The sequence below is a fragment of the Channa argus genome, chromosome 23 (genome assembly GCF_033026475.1).
Source record: "Channa argus isolate prfri chromosome 23, Channa argus male v1.0, whole genome shotgun sequence".
Taxonomy (NCBI): Eukaryota; Metazoa; Chordata; class Actinopteri; order Anabantiformes; family Channidae; genus Channa; species Channa argus.
The window spans coordinates 4,660,407-4,677,890 of record NC_090219.1 but is presented as its reverse complement, the minus strand read 5'-3'; the positions used below and the strand labels follow the sequence as shown (position 1 = coordinate 4,677,890).

The 17,484-nt window shown below is 38.7% G+C and overlaps 1 protein-coding gene across 3 annotated transcripts in view; it reads left to right on the top strand.

Moving 5' to 3' along the window:
• pard3ba (par-3 family cell polarity regulator beta a) overlaps positions 1 to 17,484 on the top strand; it is a 135,108-nt gene that overhangs the window by 24,979 nt on the left and 92,645 nt on the right. For all 3 annotated transcript variants that reach the window (XM_067493569.1, XM_067493570.1, XM_067493568.1), the window contains exons 3-5: positions 96 to 273; positions 8,065 to 8,171; positions 12,951 to 13,033. In XM_067493569.1, coding sequence (XP_067349670.1) covers positions 96 to 273; positions 8,065 to 8,171; positions 12,951 to 13,033 — 368 coding nt within the window. The remainder of the gene's footprint in view (positions 1 to 95; positions 274 to 8,064; positions 8,172 to 12,950; positions 13,034 to 17,484) is intronic.

Genomic DNA, 17,484 nt, shown 5'->3' with positions numbered 1-17,484 from the left:
CCTTATCTTAAATTTTAGCCCCTTAAGCTTAACATTTTAGAATATTTAAAACACTGTTTTGATTCTGCGTGTGTGTGTGTGTGTCTGTATTCCAGCTGGTGGCTGTGTTTGACAAAGTCCATCATGAGAAGACGAAGAGTCCCAGTCAGAGCATGTCCAATGGCTATTCCAGTTCCGTCCCCAGCCCTGAACCGTTCCACTACTACCCCCATCTACATTACCCGGAACCAAACAATGGAGAGATTGAAGTGAACGAGGCCAGCCTCAAAGCAAGTATGTCATCTGCTGTCACAATCTTGTTTTGATTTTTAGTTTATTTCATAACCTTTATAGATTTCAAATAATTGGAACTCCTTGTTGTAGGAAGTGAAGTCTTCTGTGATTAACAATTTTTCATTTTAAATGTAAGAGTTTTAGAGAAGGTCTCCAGGTCCTGGAGAGCTAATTCAATTCTCAATCAACACTTGAACATTTTTTACACACATGACAAAGTTTATTGAGGTGAGACAGCAAGGAGGTGTGCGTCTGCATAGGTGTGTGACAGTATGTGAGAAAGGGAGTCTGAAAATACGTTTATGGCACAGCTGTAAGCTGAACCTACTGGGTTTAAAAAAAAAAAAAGACTAGCTTGTAACTTGATGGCGTGTGAAAACAGATGCGGTGTTGACGCAGCGTTCTCTCCTCATTTCATGTCATCTCCCCTTGTTTGTTCTTGTTTATTCACATTGCTCATGAACAGACTACAGCTACCAAGGCAGCATTTCTGAATGTTTTTAATATACAGTATGCTGACTATTAAGATTAAATTGCTAGCGCAGTGCGGTAAATACTAGTTTTAGATATTTAGTGTGTTTAATTTTTATTTATGTTTTATTTGTAATTTTGGTCACTGTTTTTTTTCCCGTATTTCTTGTCGTCTGTATCTGTTTTTGAACCTCTTTTAGATAGTTTGCCTGTTTTCATATTTTATCCATTTTTGTTTACAATTTTGCAGTTGAAATATGCCCTTTGGGGTCATTTTGTGTCTTTTAGATGGGCTCTGTTGAAATCCCTCTTCAGTTGCACCATTTAAATGTCTGAGAACGGGTCAGCTACAGTACAAACATGTGTCGCTTCTGTCTTGCCACAATTTTAATATTTCTTATATTTTGTAGAGGAAGGCTCTTGTAGCCTGCAAAGGATGAATATGAATTAATTAGAGCCATGTTACTCCTTCATTTAGTCATCATCTTGTCTCTGTTCTTCATACTGACAAAATGCGTCCTTCTGTGCATCATTAAGGTGATGGATATGCACCAATTCTGCTTCGGAAATACTAAATATAATGAAAAATTAATACTTGTGGCTTATACACACAAACTTTATAACCACACACGCTGATTCTGAGCTTCCTATTTATACATTTCACCAGTTTTGAGGTACTACCCAACAAGTTACACTACGCCATGTATTTGTATGTTTATACACGATGTAGTGCTGTACAGACAATCGGCCTTTTTCTGATGGTGAGACAGCTTAGCTATACCGGTGCAATAAGACTCAACAACAAGCAGGCAGGAGGGAAAGAAAAGAGTAATGTCTAATTCAGTAAAGGTTTAGGATAATTTCAGAATGATGTCAGGAGAGGGAGAGCATTCATCCTGCTGTGTGCTTCTCTCATCTACTAGTTTTCTCAACCTTCTTACACTTCCTTTTTCTTTAAAGTCCATCTCTTCCTGTTTTATGTTTGCCTTTATGCCTTTTATGTTTTGCATTTATATCTTTTGTATTGAGCTGTTGCTCTGAATAAGAGCAACATTAGCTAAGTGCAGAAGCAAAAAAGCTTACAACTGCAAAGTTAAGCAGTTTTTTTAAACAAGTGTGTTTGGAATCATGCCACAGTGACTGAATAGATGTAAGAAATATTCCCCTATCCTTAAAATTACTATGTTTTTTTAAATAAAGCTTTCAGTAATAAATATGTTTGTCTTCTTGCACTGAATTCCTGCAGAGTAACTGTGTAAGAAAGCATAAGTGAGAATGACAGCTTGACAAATGTGCAGCTGATTAAAATATGGCTTTTACATAAAAAAAAGAAATGTTTTTTTTACAGCTAGAAAATGGAGTGAACAAGTTAATGGTTCATGGTACATCTCCAGAGGAAAACATCAGAAGACAAGTCAATCAGAAGCCTAAGGAAGCCTCTAGGGAATACAGTCTGCTCAGGCTATAGATACTTTTTTCCTTTTTTAGTATAGATGATTTTTGTTTCTGCATGTCCATATTTTCATTGCATTGCCTTGCATATTTTTTTTCAATGACAAGTGATCATGTGAAAGGTAACGGAAAAGACAGGAAATGAAATGTGCCTGGATAACAAGTGTATAACTAATCACTTGGGCACTGTGGCAGCCCTTTAATTTTCTTCTCTCCATCTGCTGCAGAACCAGTTAGACGCCCCCATACAGCTGCCCTTTGCCATCTCTCTCTTTTGATTCGCTCTTGCCCTGTGCACCATTATTTGTGCCCTGTCGTCTCAAGCCAGTCTTTTTTTTTTTTTTTTTACCTACTTTACTATTCAGCTTCTACCACCTGCCATCCAGCTCACGACATCCGCCCCCAGACCATGACCCATCACCCTCCACCCCCTTCAGATACCTCCTGTATTCCCACCCTCCCATCTTGCTCTCTAACTAGATTAGCACTGTAGCCTGTTAGCATGGCCAGGGTCCAGTCAAGCATGAATGGACTAATTCCAGTCCCCCCCACCCATTCAAACCTATCTTTAACCCAGTGGAGCCTCTTCCTGCCCCCACTCCCATAACTGGTTTGCATCCCTGTTAACCCTGACTAATTTGGTTATGATGTGACCCTGTAATGCCCCACATATAGAAGCAGACTGATGCATTTACGCTGCTTTTGTCATTCAGACACACACACAATATGACAAAAGAACCCTTTAATGCAAGTTAAACAACCAAACACACCCAAAGCTCTCATCTACTGCTCTGATGGTCTAATGGGAGTGTGTTAACTCTCAACTGTGCTGTAAGTATTAAGTATATATGTACTGCTGTATGTAATTTTTGGAGACAGACAATCATTTAGTTTACAGGTTTCAAAGAATTTTAAGTGCAGGAATTTAGAAGTTCGTCATGGAGCTGTATAGAGGGGTTATCGTCTATTGTTTATTGTGTAATAGTAATTGTATATCAGGGGAAAAATTTTGTTTTGATTTTATTATACAGTACAAACTATTTGCATGTATATGCTATGTATGGTGGGCATCTCCCACCAACCTACAAACATATCACGAATGTTGGAAGGCCAAGCTTGCACACTCGAAATGTCTAAGGAAGGATTAATTCTGGAAAAAAAAAAAACATTCACTTTTGTTTGAAAACGGTTGAGCAGCAGAAAGATATGAATCAAACATTTGTGATTTGTAAGTTGTGTCAGAAACCTGGCCCAGCAAAGGGTGGAAACACGAATGGAATTTGTTTAGGCTACTCAAACACAAACAACAGCATCAGATACAAACTTCTTTTATTAAAGTAAAGAATAATGACTTGAAATATAATGTGATAATTATCAATATAGCCTAATATGAAAAAAATTGTGATACTATTATTAAACTTTTTAAATATCACCCAGCCCTTTTTTACATATTACAATTTTTATCTTTAATGATCATTTAACAATTACCTTTTTCTTTATACTAAGCTAATAATTTAACCATTTTAACCCAATTTACTTTAACCCAGTTTTCTTCTCTAATGACCATTTAATTTCTTTAATTGCACTATAACATTAATCTGATTGTTCACAATAATCTTTTTATAGTTTACATATAATCACACTGAATGGCAGCGGACAGGACAAGAAGTAATTCAGTAATCAGTCAGGCATCAAAGTGGTGGTGCCAAGTTCGTCCGCTTGTTTGAACAGGGTGATTGGACTTCACGCTGCCCCAGTGGGATGATTAGACCTGTATTGATCTGCTGTTACACACATAAGAGCACAAGCACACACAGTTTTAGGAAGAGAGTCCTTATCACATCATCCCATGAGCAGCCTGAGCTGGGCTGCTCTATCGATTACCAGAGAAACAAGAATACCTTGGCTTGCAGCAAGAAAACACAGACACCCGCAAATATAAATACACTGTGAAGCAAAGCCCTGTCCATGGTAAACGTTCATTTACTTTACAAACCAAAAGGAATGCTCGGACATGCAATTTATGGGCAAACAAACTGATTAATATGTATACCCAGACCCACATCCAGTACACACACACAGTCACACACAGTCACACACATTCTCACACATACACACAGTCACTCACAGACAGAAACATGATGCATGCTTGTTTTCATCCCGCCCTGGCAGTGAACTAATGTTGCAGCTTTATAGAACTTTCACAGAACTAAAAATGACAGGAAATTCTTAAAATAAACCTCTCTGTTTGCAAAATTGCATAAGCAGCCTAGTTAGGCAGAGGGGCACAGATGGAGATTCAGAGGCAGTTAAACACTGATCTGGCAAAGTTCACAAGGCTTCTTCAGGCCTCTCCAATTACACAACTGCTAAATGAAAAGTAACAGAAGAACATTACTTGGGTGTGTTTGAATATGTTATCATTTATTTTCGGGTCATTGAAATGGTTGCTGAGATGAGTTTGGTGGATGGGTTCTATTTAAAGTTGCAGGGTACCTTGATGTTGTGGCTGCACTGTTATATTACAAAACCTAAAATACATCCCTAGTTGTTCTGATTCCTACTCTTCTCTACCCTTCTAGCAGAAGGCTGCCTCCTAAAGTCAGGAAACCTTATAATACTGAAAAATTAACTGAAAGCTCTGCTTGATTTGCACACAGAGGGCATAAATGATGCTATAGATGCCACTGGTCATGTCTAAACATCTCGTCATAACTTCATTTGGTTTTCATCATTTGATAAAATTCAAAGGCTTTTTTTTAGATCAGAAAGAATTAGTCAGATTGCTTTTAGATTCTAAAATGTATCATTTAAATTAAATGATTTCTTCAATGATGTGTAGTATTTAACTCTGAAATAACTTTATTAGTAATTTTCTAAATTAATTGTATTTTTAACAATGTCCATGCAGACAATAAAACCAACAGTGACTCTCCTCTAATCATGACTGAGTTTTGGCTTGTTTGTCTATACTTTGTGACCTGTGTTGTCCAAAACCAATTAAAAACACATCAGCACACTGTTGCACTCTGTGGTATGATCCTCATAATTTATTACAGCTGTATGAAGCAAGCAATTGCAACTGCACATGTGTGACCAATCTAATAAGTTAACCGCGATTTGGGAGAATTTCTTTGTAACTTCTTCACAACCAAGGTCTTAAGAAACATGTTATTAATTGCAGCTGTGTGTCCGGCTGATTTGTTTTGAATTGATGACATCATCAAAGGTCTATAGCACAGTCAAATAACATAACCCTGCTGCCAAGAAATAGTGGAGACAATGCCCTTTGGGTTTTATTCTCTTTATAAAATTGTTCTAAACATAAATAATTTAGAAAATGAGCAAACGTATCATTTAAGCATCAGAAACAATGTATGGGTTTTGTAAATAACTTAGCAGTGTGTACACTGTCAAGGTACAGTATAGCCTATGCAAATTTTCATTTTAACTAGGTCAGCCACTCCTTCATTAGTAATTGGTGTGACACAATCTTGTTTATGAGTGTCCAATAGGTGGCTAACCTGAGAGACATAGATCAACTGTCTGTCTGATCAATAACCCTGACCCTCACTGATGTAGTTAAACCCTCTAGTGGTCATGAGAGGTCATTGGTCAAATGTGCTGACCCTTAGGTTCCTTCACATGGCTGTGCTGGGCTCCTGAGGCTCTAAGTGGTGGGAGGATTGATGGAGGCGGATTTGACTCTTGGATTAATGGAAGAGGATTTATGGGGTTGACCAGTGGGTAATGGACCCTGACTGTGACCATGGAGTGGCCTTGATCACTTCACAAAGTTGCCTCATTGACATTGTGATGTAGTGTAAGTGTGTATATGTGTGTGGTGTGAAAGTAATGTAGAGCTAATTTTGAAACTCACTTCTGGCCACTTTTGTAATAACCTTACAGTTTCTGACAGCTGTCCTTTAGGGTGTAAGAAAAAACAAAAATTGGCAAGTGTGTACTTTGTTACATTTAAAAAAAAAATTGGTATATACTTGCTGTTTGGTGCTTGTTTTATTTTAAATTCAGGTTCTTTATGGTTTATTGATTTCTACACATACTCTTCTTCTTAACTTGTAAAATATACCACATGGCAGTCTGGAAAATGCCAAAAAGAAAAAATTGTGCGTTGGTTTCCATTAATATAGCACCTCTACAATTCCCATCTTAACAGAAGACCAATTTAACATTGTTGAAAAGTATCCGCAGTGTTTGACCTAGTTTGGATGCAAACAAGATTAATAGATAATCAGACAGAAAAAGCAGAAGCCAGTGACATGCTGCGGCTTTGATTTATTTTTTTTATTCCTTGTGATGCTAGTTCTGAGAATATACCTGTTTCTCTGTTAAATCAAAGCACATGTCATTACTGCATATTATGTTTTCTGTGTAGTTTTTGATAAATATTTCTGCATAAAGTTGGCATTTTTAAATAGAATAGAAAGGAGACCACACACTATTTTCTCAATAAGGAAACAAGATTCAAAAGCTAGAGTGAAAAATAGGTGCAAACCTGAGACTTAATTAAGAGAAAGATTTGAATACCCTCGCAAGTGATTGCGTCAGCATTGTGTCTCTTAACATTAACAGATAGGAAGATGGTGTTAAACACAGACAGTGGAAAAGTGCGATTGTTATTTATGATTATTAAAATAATTAAACAAACCTGAAAACCGATGACCAACCATGTGATTTTGTGTCTCTGAGGCAGAAAACATGTTTATGTGTGCGTCTAAAATGGGTTTCTTTATCAGTCTGCGATCACCAAGTATTACACCGAGATCCCTGCTAGTTCCTTCTTTCCTACTTGTTCTCCTCCTCTGCTCACTCTATTCTGACCACGTTAGACCAGGACCCTGTCACTGACCCTCCAAAGAGAGATTGATTACAGGAAAGCAGAGAATTTTGTTTGCCTTGCCTTTTTGTGTCTGTCACTATCTCGTAGCTCTCCTTTTCTCATTGTGTTTATCTCACTCTCTCCCCTTTTTCTCTCCCCTGTCTTTATTTTCTCCTCTGTTAAGTTTAAACACGCCCCAGTATGGGTTTTTACATCCACAAATACCATCCTGCTCCCTTTGGGGTGGATAATAAAAGCAGGAGTCAGCACAAAGGTCCAAATTAGATTCTTATAAATTGTTTGGTTGTGGATCTAGATCTAGGTATGTTACCTCTGCCTTTCCCAGCTCATTTGAGCTGCAGTCGAAGGGTTGTGGTTAATGTGTGTCTATGTGTTTAAGGGTGGGGAGGCAACAGCTGGTCATGCTGGAAAGTGTACAATGTGTGTTGGGATTTGGGCATATTGTTGGAATTAAGAGGTGGATGGTAGTCCACTCCCTGGGTTTGTGAGTCATCCTAAACTAAATTGTCCTATAAAAAGGTGTGTTTTTCCTCTTATGAAGTAATGTTTATTTTATTCTTTGTTGATGCTTCTTTTTTTTTTCCTTTTCTGTAGAGTTTTCACCTTCAGAGTTAATGTAGTGTGCTCAATCAAGGCTTTCCCATTCCATAACTTTCCTTTACAATATTTAAATAGTTTTAGGTGGCAACAAAGATTATTGATTTAACATTTTTCAGTAGTTTGGTGGTATATCCTTTTGCAGAAAACCCTGGGGGTTCATTCATTCTCTCAGCTTCTTTGATGCTCATTACAACAGGCCACCGTCTTAGTGTAAAATATGCCAGAATATGAAGGAAAACTCCTTTATGTCTCACCTTCTCCACTCTTCTGTGATGATTTTCAAGTTTAGGGTGTGACATTAAATACGAGTTGTTGATAACAGAAAAGAGCGTAATGATGCAAAAGAACAAATGAGTGACATGCACCCCACTCCCCCTCTGTATCTAACTTTATCTTTCTCAATCTAGATACACCTCTATTGGTGAGGAGCAGTAGTGACTCTGCTTTGGCCCCACCCCATGAGAACACAGCCAAACCCCCTCCAAGTAACCATATCAATGGGTCTCCTGAAGTGGTGAGTATGATGCCACAGTGACATTACAACTGGTGTTGGGAAAAAGCTCAAATGTATATTGTCAATTTTAATGCCATTTATTTTTTTATTTGAAAGATGTTTTTCAACATTCTCCAGTCGCTTCAGTTTAAACCAGCTGTTCAAGAGAAGCAAACTGTTTTATCCAAAGCAAAGGACAAAAAAACAATATAGGAAAAATTTTAAAGAAAGTAAATAAATAACAGAGACACAAACACATTTCCATTTTCTGTGTGGCATTTCTTCACTGAAGACAAAGAGTGAAACCCAGTGAATATTCTTCTGTGGTCCAGCTCCATGCCCCAGGCTGCACTTTGAAAGGGTCGGCTTTTCAAATGCACTACTTCTTTACCAAAAAGGCTGTTATGAAGGAGGTTTGCTAAGTTTGCTTCCTCTGCTTGTTTTGTGTGTATGAATAGAACAGAGGCTGTGTGAGGTCACACTGCTCTGTGTGTGTGTGTGTGTGTGTGTGTGTGTGTGTGTGTGTGTGTGTGTGTGTGTGTGTGTGTGTGGAACCTCAGGTAGAGAGACTCCTGTTGTTTACTCCCGCTGTTTTCGCAACAGCAATGACTAAGCAGAGCCCAGTCATCAGCGAGCAGCGAGTAAACAAAATGACAAAGCCCATATTTCGTTTTCGTAACAAGTCAAGCTTTGGATCCATCATACAGCATGACTGGGCAAGAGTGAACAAGCTCATTATAGATGATTTAAAATATACTTAGAGCTGTTTACAAGAATCCCCTTCTCTCAGCTGTCTGACAGACAAAACCCTGGTTCAGGCATCTGCAGCCATCTTAAGCCCAGACATTGCTTGAAGTTCACTGGTAGATGTTGCTATAGTATGTTATTGTCTATTGACAATATTTTAAAGTTATTTCTGCTTCATTATGCAATAGATTGAATAAAAAGCTCAGTGTGCATATGGGGATCTATTACCACAGTGCTTAAACCCAAAAATACACATGTTCAGTTATGCATTAGTGATGTGCAAAAGTTACTGATCATGGACTATCTTAACATTTGAACAGTTTTTGTTCATGTATTTAAAAAGCTGTCATTTGGATTGATTCTGAATAAGTGCATATACAGTAAGCAGCTTCACTGGCAACTCACTAGACTTCTTATCCACATAACACTGATTATATCAGAACACTTTGTTGTCTGGCTGATCTGTCAAGATGCAAGGAACTGCAATGAACTGCAAAAGTGTTTTTGAGGAACACAACAAAAACTTTTAACTCCGGCAAGATAAAAATCGGTGATCTGTTAGTGATAATATTTTTGTTTACTACTACCGAAATCCATAAAGTGAAAAGTCTGTTTGTGGCTCCCCAGTTTATAATTCATTCTTTTTGCACCAGCAAACACAGTAAATCAAAGAATATTCATGGCATTTTGTGTGTGTGTGGGGGGTTGGGGTGAGAGAGACAGAAAAAGGAGAGAAGGCTGTCACAGCTCTTGAGCATATTGAGTCCTGTGCTTGATGGACTTCCGTAGATCAATATGCTATGGCTTCATCCTTACTCATCCACTGTACTTCTCTTCCTCCAGCCCCTCCTTATCTCCACACACTACAAACACACACTCAAGCAACATGTACACACACACACACACAGACATACACATTCTGCTGTCCCTTGTCTTGGAGAAGGTATTGAGTGCTAGATAAATTTTAAAATGTAATTAAGGCTGATACAGTGATAAATATGTGCCCTGCCCCTCAAATTGATTTTCCTGCCTGTTTTGGTGAAGGCCAAACTTCTCCTTAATTTCCATTAACACGTAGTCTGTTTCTCTTCTTTTCTTTCTTTGTGAGAAGAGCTAATGAAACTGGCAAAAAGCTGAGCAGTGCTAAACATTCAGTCGGCCCTTTAATTGATGTAGGCTTCCTGCCATTTTGGAAGCTAATAAATACAACTTTTAATTTTACCCACTAACATTAGTAGCTGATCAATTCTTTTTCTGTTGCTCCCCTCACCTCAGCTTCATCAGTCTGTTTCTTAACCATCATTAAATTTCCTCATACACTCTTTCTCTCCTGCTCCCCCTATCCTGCCTCCCACATTTTTAGCTGATTTTTGGTACCTCGAGGTGCAATGATGCAATATGTGTAACCACAGCAGAAAGTCACACTTTAATATCTTATACTCTGTCCGGTGTTGATGTTTCCCTTAGCCGTGATGTGAAGATCACAATATCGACACCATATCTAGCTAGACTAAATTCTGCTTTTTTCCCTGTCTGTCTGCACAGTTTGAATCTCATGCTAGCAGCTACATGTGTGTACCTGTGTACTCATCCCTTGAGGATTACAGTGCATTTGTTTACCTAAAACTGTATTTTCCAAGAGGTGAAAGTGTGCAAGCATAGCAGCAAGTTGATGTGATGGAGAATGTGGGGATCTGGGAGCACTGGCCAATACACTGAAGCTTTAATCCTGCAATGTGTGTGTGTGTGTGTGTGTGTGTGTGTGTGTGTGTGTGTGTATATATATATATATACACACACACACACACATATATATATATACACACACACACACACACACACACACACACACACACACACACACACACACACACACACACACACACACACACACATACTATATTTCACCATCTAATGTGGAGCAGATGACAACACAGATGAAATACACAAAAGAAACACACCTCATTACTCATCCATCTGACAACAACCACACACACAAATGCACTATAACACACACAAAACACCTCATCTCTCATATGCCTGTCCACTGCCTTGTCACTCACACATTACTTCAGACTGAACCCAAAACAGAGCGGGACAGCCGGTTAGTTTCGCTTAGATAGGTTTTTAGACGGGTTTCTCAAATTATTTGAGCGTTTATTGTGGGACCACAAAGCCTGACACATTTAGATTACTCACTGAGGAAATAAATTACATAAAACAACTACGAACTCTGATTTCTGAGAAGCCTTGACTTCCGCTGCAACTGCATTTGAAACATAAACAAAATTAGATTTTTGGGATTTTTGCCTTCTTTATGATGTATTCAGTTGGGAGGGAAGTGCTGAGAGGAGTTAAAGTGTAAGCCCAAAGAGTAAGCCCTGAACAGTGTTGAAATTGTCACTTAAAGTGTAAGTGATAGAAGCATTTTAAAGTGTCAGCAGATGTGTAGCTGCTGAAAGAAGTTATTGTTGGTTGAGGTGCAGGTTGATGTGTAAGCACATAGCACCCGAGTTTTAGTTCTTTTACCACAACAACACTCTTTTCAGGATTTTAAGCACATAATCAGGCATTTCATCCAAGCTTTCAGTACTTGTCATTTTTCAGTTCGACAGGCGCATTTTGGTCAGTATCAAACTGGTATTAAGGTACTACATGTGATCTTGCTAAGGTTAAGTTTTCATTGTTACGGATACGAACAACAATCCGACAGACATGTAGGGACTGGGATGACACAAATATATCTTAGTGTGTTGAGACCAGTGAGTGGAGCCAGCTGATTGGCTGAGCCCAGCAGGTTTTCCATAGCAGAGAGCTGCTGTTTTTATGTCAACATAAACAGGAGTGCTCTCAATCAGGGATTACATTCACACTGGGCATTATGGCGTAATGCCTTAATTTTAAAGCACTGCAGAAAGGCAGGCTTGTGTGTATGTGTGCACATCCTCACAAAACAAAATACACGCACTCTACTGTCATGAGGCAGCTGTACAAAGCTTTTCATGTTACTGTACCGTGTGTAGTAGTTCAGCTTCACGGTACATGGATGTACAACAACTGCAAGTGTATTTTAGATGTGCTTCCAAAGGCTGTGATTGTACCAGTACCCTACTGTGTGATGAGCATATGTGTATTTACTGTAGAAAGAGAAGCCTGTAGTGTGTGTGTGTGTGTGTGTGTGTGTGTGTGTGTGTGTGTGTGTGTGTGTGTGTGTGTTAGCTAATGTTGTTGCGGGAGGATGCACAGCAACAATGAAGCCTCCAGCTCGTCTTTCTGCCCCCTCACACCCATACGGTCTATTGTGGGGTAATCTCATGCTCCCCAGATAAGTGGGTCACTATCTGTGAAGACAACATATGTGTGTCTTTATTCATAAATTCACCGTATTTTCGTTTGCAGCTCTGCAGAATCGATATGTGGAGATAAAATTTGCAGGAAATATATGCGTGGGGGGCTTGTTTGTGCTATAAGGCACACATTTTATGTGACAGACGATCCACTAGAGAGTTGGGTGTGGTAGTGGTGGTGGGGTTGCTTAGGAGCAAGGTGGGTGTGTGAGTTGTGTAGCCATTAGTACTGGTGACACAATGAAAGTGACAAGGCAGAAGGACCTAATTGTCTTTAGCAATTTGGGGCAATTTCTCCCTCCCAACCCCTTAAGCATGTGTTTGAGCGTCTTGCAGCAGTTTGACGTCTCCTCTTCCCGCATTCTGTCCCTCTTCGGTTTTATACATTTGCCCTGTGGTTGTTGATTTTGCCAACTTAAAAATAGAGCCTCGCCTGCCACAGGGCAAGGATGAAGGGAGGGGGATGGAGAGGTAGACAGAATACATAGAGTGAAGGAAGGACATTGGTGCGTGGTAGGAGGCGAAGTGTCCAGTGGTGCTACTCTCTTCTGTCTGCAAAGGTGATTGATGGTGGCGTTGAATTGTTTTAATTGGCAGCGGGCTTACAGTTTGTTTAGTGTGTGTAAAGGTAGGAAACTGTTAATTTGTTACTGTAGCTGTTACATTAATGTTGACTGAATCATTTTTCTTTTTTTTTTTTTAACAGGAAAACAAGCATGTACTGAAAGACTCTTTGGACCGACTCAGCACAGAAGACCCCCTTGGCAAGATGATCCAGGTCAACTTCACGTAAGTGTGTAATGACATTCTTGTGGCAGCGCACAGCTCATAGCCTGGTACGTTGCTGTGATGGAGACTGGGATTAATGCTCCAGTCTTTGTTTGACAGCCTCATTTTGTGACTGGAATAAACAGCTTCGTGGTATATGTCCCTTTATGTAGTTATGTGTGGGATAGTCTGTCTTCTCTGTATGGGCTTAAACAGAGGTGAGTTTGGAAGGAGACCTCCTACCCCTTTCAGTCCTGTAGTGTGACACTAGAAGTAGTTTAAAATAAAAAAACAAAAAAAAACAAAAACAAGATTAGAGTCTTGTAAACAAGCCCATCATTCAATAGTGCAGTCGTGAGTTAATGAGTGTAGGTCACTGTCATTCTACATGTGGCACATTTAAAGAAAGTATTATCACCAGACATTAGTTTCAGTTTCCACAGTGAGTAAATGTGGAAACTGAAAAAGTAAATTTTTTCTTAATAAACTTTAGCTTTTGTTAGTTAATGGTTACCCTGATATGAACTAAGTAGGTAGTTTAATTTAAAAAATAATTGACCTGTACAATAGCTGTGTTTGTACTCCGATTATTCTAGTTTATCCTAAATTCAATGAATTGTATATTTGTTTTTTAAGAAAACTGTCACTGAATATTTTTAAGGATACCGGCCACAGCTATGGCCCTGAGACATTATGTTTTTTGTTTGTCTGTCCGTCCATCCTATTCTTGTGAATGTGATATTTCAGCACCTTGAGGGAAACAGCAACTGGACCAGTTAGTTTATGAATAGACCTTAAAGACAGTAAGGTAGTTTTATGACCAAATGGCCTTGGTCATTTTGAAAACAATAGATATAATACACCTATACAGTATTTGAAGCTAAAACGAACTCCCAAGGAAGATGATCACAACTGCTATTTATTGGCTGGGACTGAAACGATTGATTTAGTTGATAAAATGTCGGAAAGGAATGTAAATTGCCCTTCACATCTCAGAACAAATGTCAATTATGGATGTATAAAACCGAGAAATTCGAAAACATTGGCAATAGGGAAGCTGATACAGTGAAGTTTTTTTGTCAACATACCTCTACATCCCTAGTAAAAGTAAAACATATTTGTGTTCTGCAATCAGTTTGTTCTTTAAGTTTAATCAGCACTACCACCTGATCAGCTAAAGCTAGAATTGCTTTTCGTGTGGGTGTGTGCGCGTGTGTGAGTACAGGTGAATGTGTGTATGGTACATGGGCATACACAGACATCTCACCATGGCAATCTCCAACTTTGTTTTTCGGCATGACACTTACAGACCAAGATGAGAGTTTTCTTCATTCCACCAGCATGTCACTCATTCAGTAATGGCAAGGACATAACTTCTTCCGTCACAACCCATCACCGGTCTTGTCCAGTGAGCCTATGACAAGAGTAAAGCTAGTTTAGCGAAATCATGTGTGGCCAGCTGATTTTGCCCATTATGGAGTTGTTCTTTTAAAAATAAATCCACACAGAATCACACGTGCTAAGGAAAAAAACTTGGCTAGAGTAACAGATGGTGATTTTTCAGTGTTTTACAGTACAGTGGTGTCTTGACAGCATTGTGATACAATGGAGACACTGCTCTCACAGATAGTTTGCCATGGTAACAGATGGTTGGCGGTGGAAAAAGGCACGGTGAGTGAGCGAGGTCACATTTTCAGGGAGTCCCGGCCGCGAGTTTGTTAGGCACTAGGCCTCTGTTGATGTAGAGGAAGTCAACCAACAGTGGGAGATCCATCTGTCTCACTCCTCATTGCTCTTTTCATCTGTCCCCCCCCCCGTGGAAAGTGTTTGTTTGTGTTTGTGTCAGTGGGATGCTAAAATGGGTGAGCGGAGTTATTCTGCATATTAGCATGCAGTGCTAACAAGCTATGTTGTCCTCTGATGACCTTGTTTGTGCGGCCGTTTGTTTTTTATATAAATGTAAATGGGCTAAAGCTCTGTGTGTGAGAGAGAGGAAAGTAGACAGAGAGACAGAACATGTGTGTGCAGTTGTTTTTAGTACACACACTGAATACGCAGACATCATTCACAGCCATTCATTTGAACCTGCATGCATGAGTGTGTGTACCCTGGTTTTAATTGTTTACCATTACTAAAAGTAAATTCAAATGGTGTGTGTTCAATTTGTGGGCTGCGCACATGTTTAATTTGATGTAACTGTTCTGTAACAGATGTAAATGTGGTGCATGTGAGTTTATGTTACTTCAGTTTAGAAGAATGTGACTGATGCTGTTTGTGTGCATGCAATGGATGTAGCAATACCAATGAAAATAGGATGTGTGTAATTGAATGTGTGTACAGTATGTGTGTGTGACCCTGGCAGAGGTTAACGAGAGCAGGGTGGCAGTGACAGAGGAGTGTGTTTTAATGATCCCAGCTAGTCCTTGGGCTTGTGTACGTGTAGGAAGTACATAAACCTTGAACTTCACTGCTTTTGTTCTCAGACAAACTGAATTTTTTTAAAAAAAGATGCAGATCCCCCATCTGTTTTGCTTTTCAGCTTTTAAAGAATAGTGGAATAACTCTGGAGGATAACAAACATTTATGTTTTTGGCCTCCACCTGAGATTACTCTCTTTGGATCCTTCTTTATTACCTTCTTGCATGCTTTTGAGACGCTGAATAACAAAAGCCAATGACATTGCTGAGAATTGCTTAAAAGAGATCTAAATGAGGAGCACATTCGGGAGGACATGGAGGGACTTTTTATCAATTTTGTAATGATTGCCATCTTCCATCAGGACTACTGCAGCCCCTTCATCTTCTGAGCCCTTACTTCTGCCCCTAGATCTTTTTATGAACAACAAAAGTAAACCTGATTTCAAGCTCTGCTCTACTAAAAAGTCTTTAGATCCAGTTGCTAACAGTTATTCTCATATTTCTCAAGATTATTTTAAACATGTTTAATATGTATGATGACATCGGCAACAACCAGGGGAGATCTACAGAAACTAGAACTTTCCATTAAGTTATTTTACCTCCACATTACATTTTTTTTTTTTGTAAACAATACTCCTCTTTATTAAATACTAATCGTTGGCGTATTTTTTTTGGCAGAGGAACCTATGAGAATTTATTTTTTTGTGGGATTTTTTAGATGTTACTCTTTTGCTCCTTTCAGACTGTCAAAGACTAGAAATCTGTGACATTTGGTGGAAACAGAGTTTAAGTGTGGACTGTCCAGTCTTCAAAAGTCTTAATTAGTCTTCAGGTTTGTCCCCACTACTATGTGGACCTGCAGTGTCTACCAGTTTCTCTCATCAACATAAGTGTGCAGTGGATTTATTTTGATTTTACTGTCTAAGAACTTATACTAGAAGCACAGTTTACTGCTAGAAGTACTCAAGTGTATGTACTTGCACTGTACTTGTACTCAGTCTTGGAACCACCTTTTTAAAATCAAAACATGAAAACAATTAGTTGGTTTTCCTTGATCTTGGCATTGTCCTTGTAGATGACTCCAGTTAAGTATTAGAAATGCCTAATTTCAATACCTACTAACACATTTTATGGTATACTCATTGCTCATTAATTACATGGACATTACATTGCAATATTTTTACAGACTGAAGCTTAAATGAACTTAACTATTTTTCAATACAAAAGTCAAAAGCAATTTAAGTTTAATTGTCTTCCTCAAATCTATGCCAATATAATTACAGAACAAGCTAGGGATTGACTTAGCAGTGCTACAGTTAATCGTATAGGACACTAAGGCTGGGCAAATTAATTTAATTAATTTGAAATTCTGTTATGAACAATGTGGGGGTAAAAAAGCCTAAATCGAGATTAGTGCTTCCTCTGCTGTCAGTCAGACACCAGCACTAGCAATTCTCTTGAGTTTGGACAGTAATGTCAGCTCTTGTTTCCTTGGAAACGCCTTTGCCAATCAACAAGCTTCTGTAATGGTGGCTGGAGCAACTGAAGATGACAAAATAATGCCAAAGAAAGGTAGTTACATTAGCATACAGATGTACTTTTTACCTAGAGCTGGATGTACAGGCTATATAGATAATTATTATGTTATAATTCATTTCATTATTCTTTATCTAAAGACCTAACCCACGTTTCTGAATTAAATGAGTGGGTTACCGTTTCCTCTGCTGGTTCAGATTTCTGATGCATTTTAGAAATCACAAATGTTTGCCTGAAATCTTATTTGTTGCTGAACAATTTCAACAACTAGTCAACAACAAATTGAAGGTTTGCGTGTTTTTTTTTTACCCCCCCAATAATTAACTCTTTCTTAGACTGCTCTAATGTGCAAGCTTATCTTTCGTTTCCGTTGTGCCTGCTGGCTTATATGAGATGGCCATGTTACAGTGTGCAGATGCAAATTGTCAGTGTCACAATACAACAGTTTTTTTTATCTTTGGAGAAATTACCATGATGTACAACACAATATGGCACAGCTTTGTTTCAACCTACTCATAC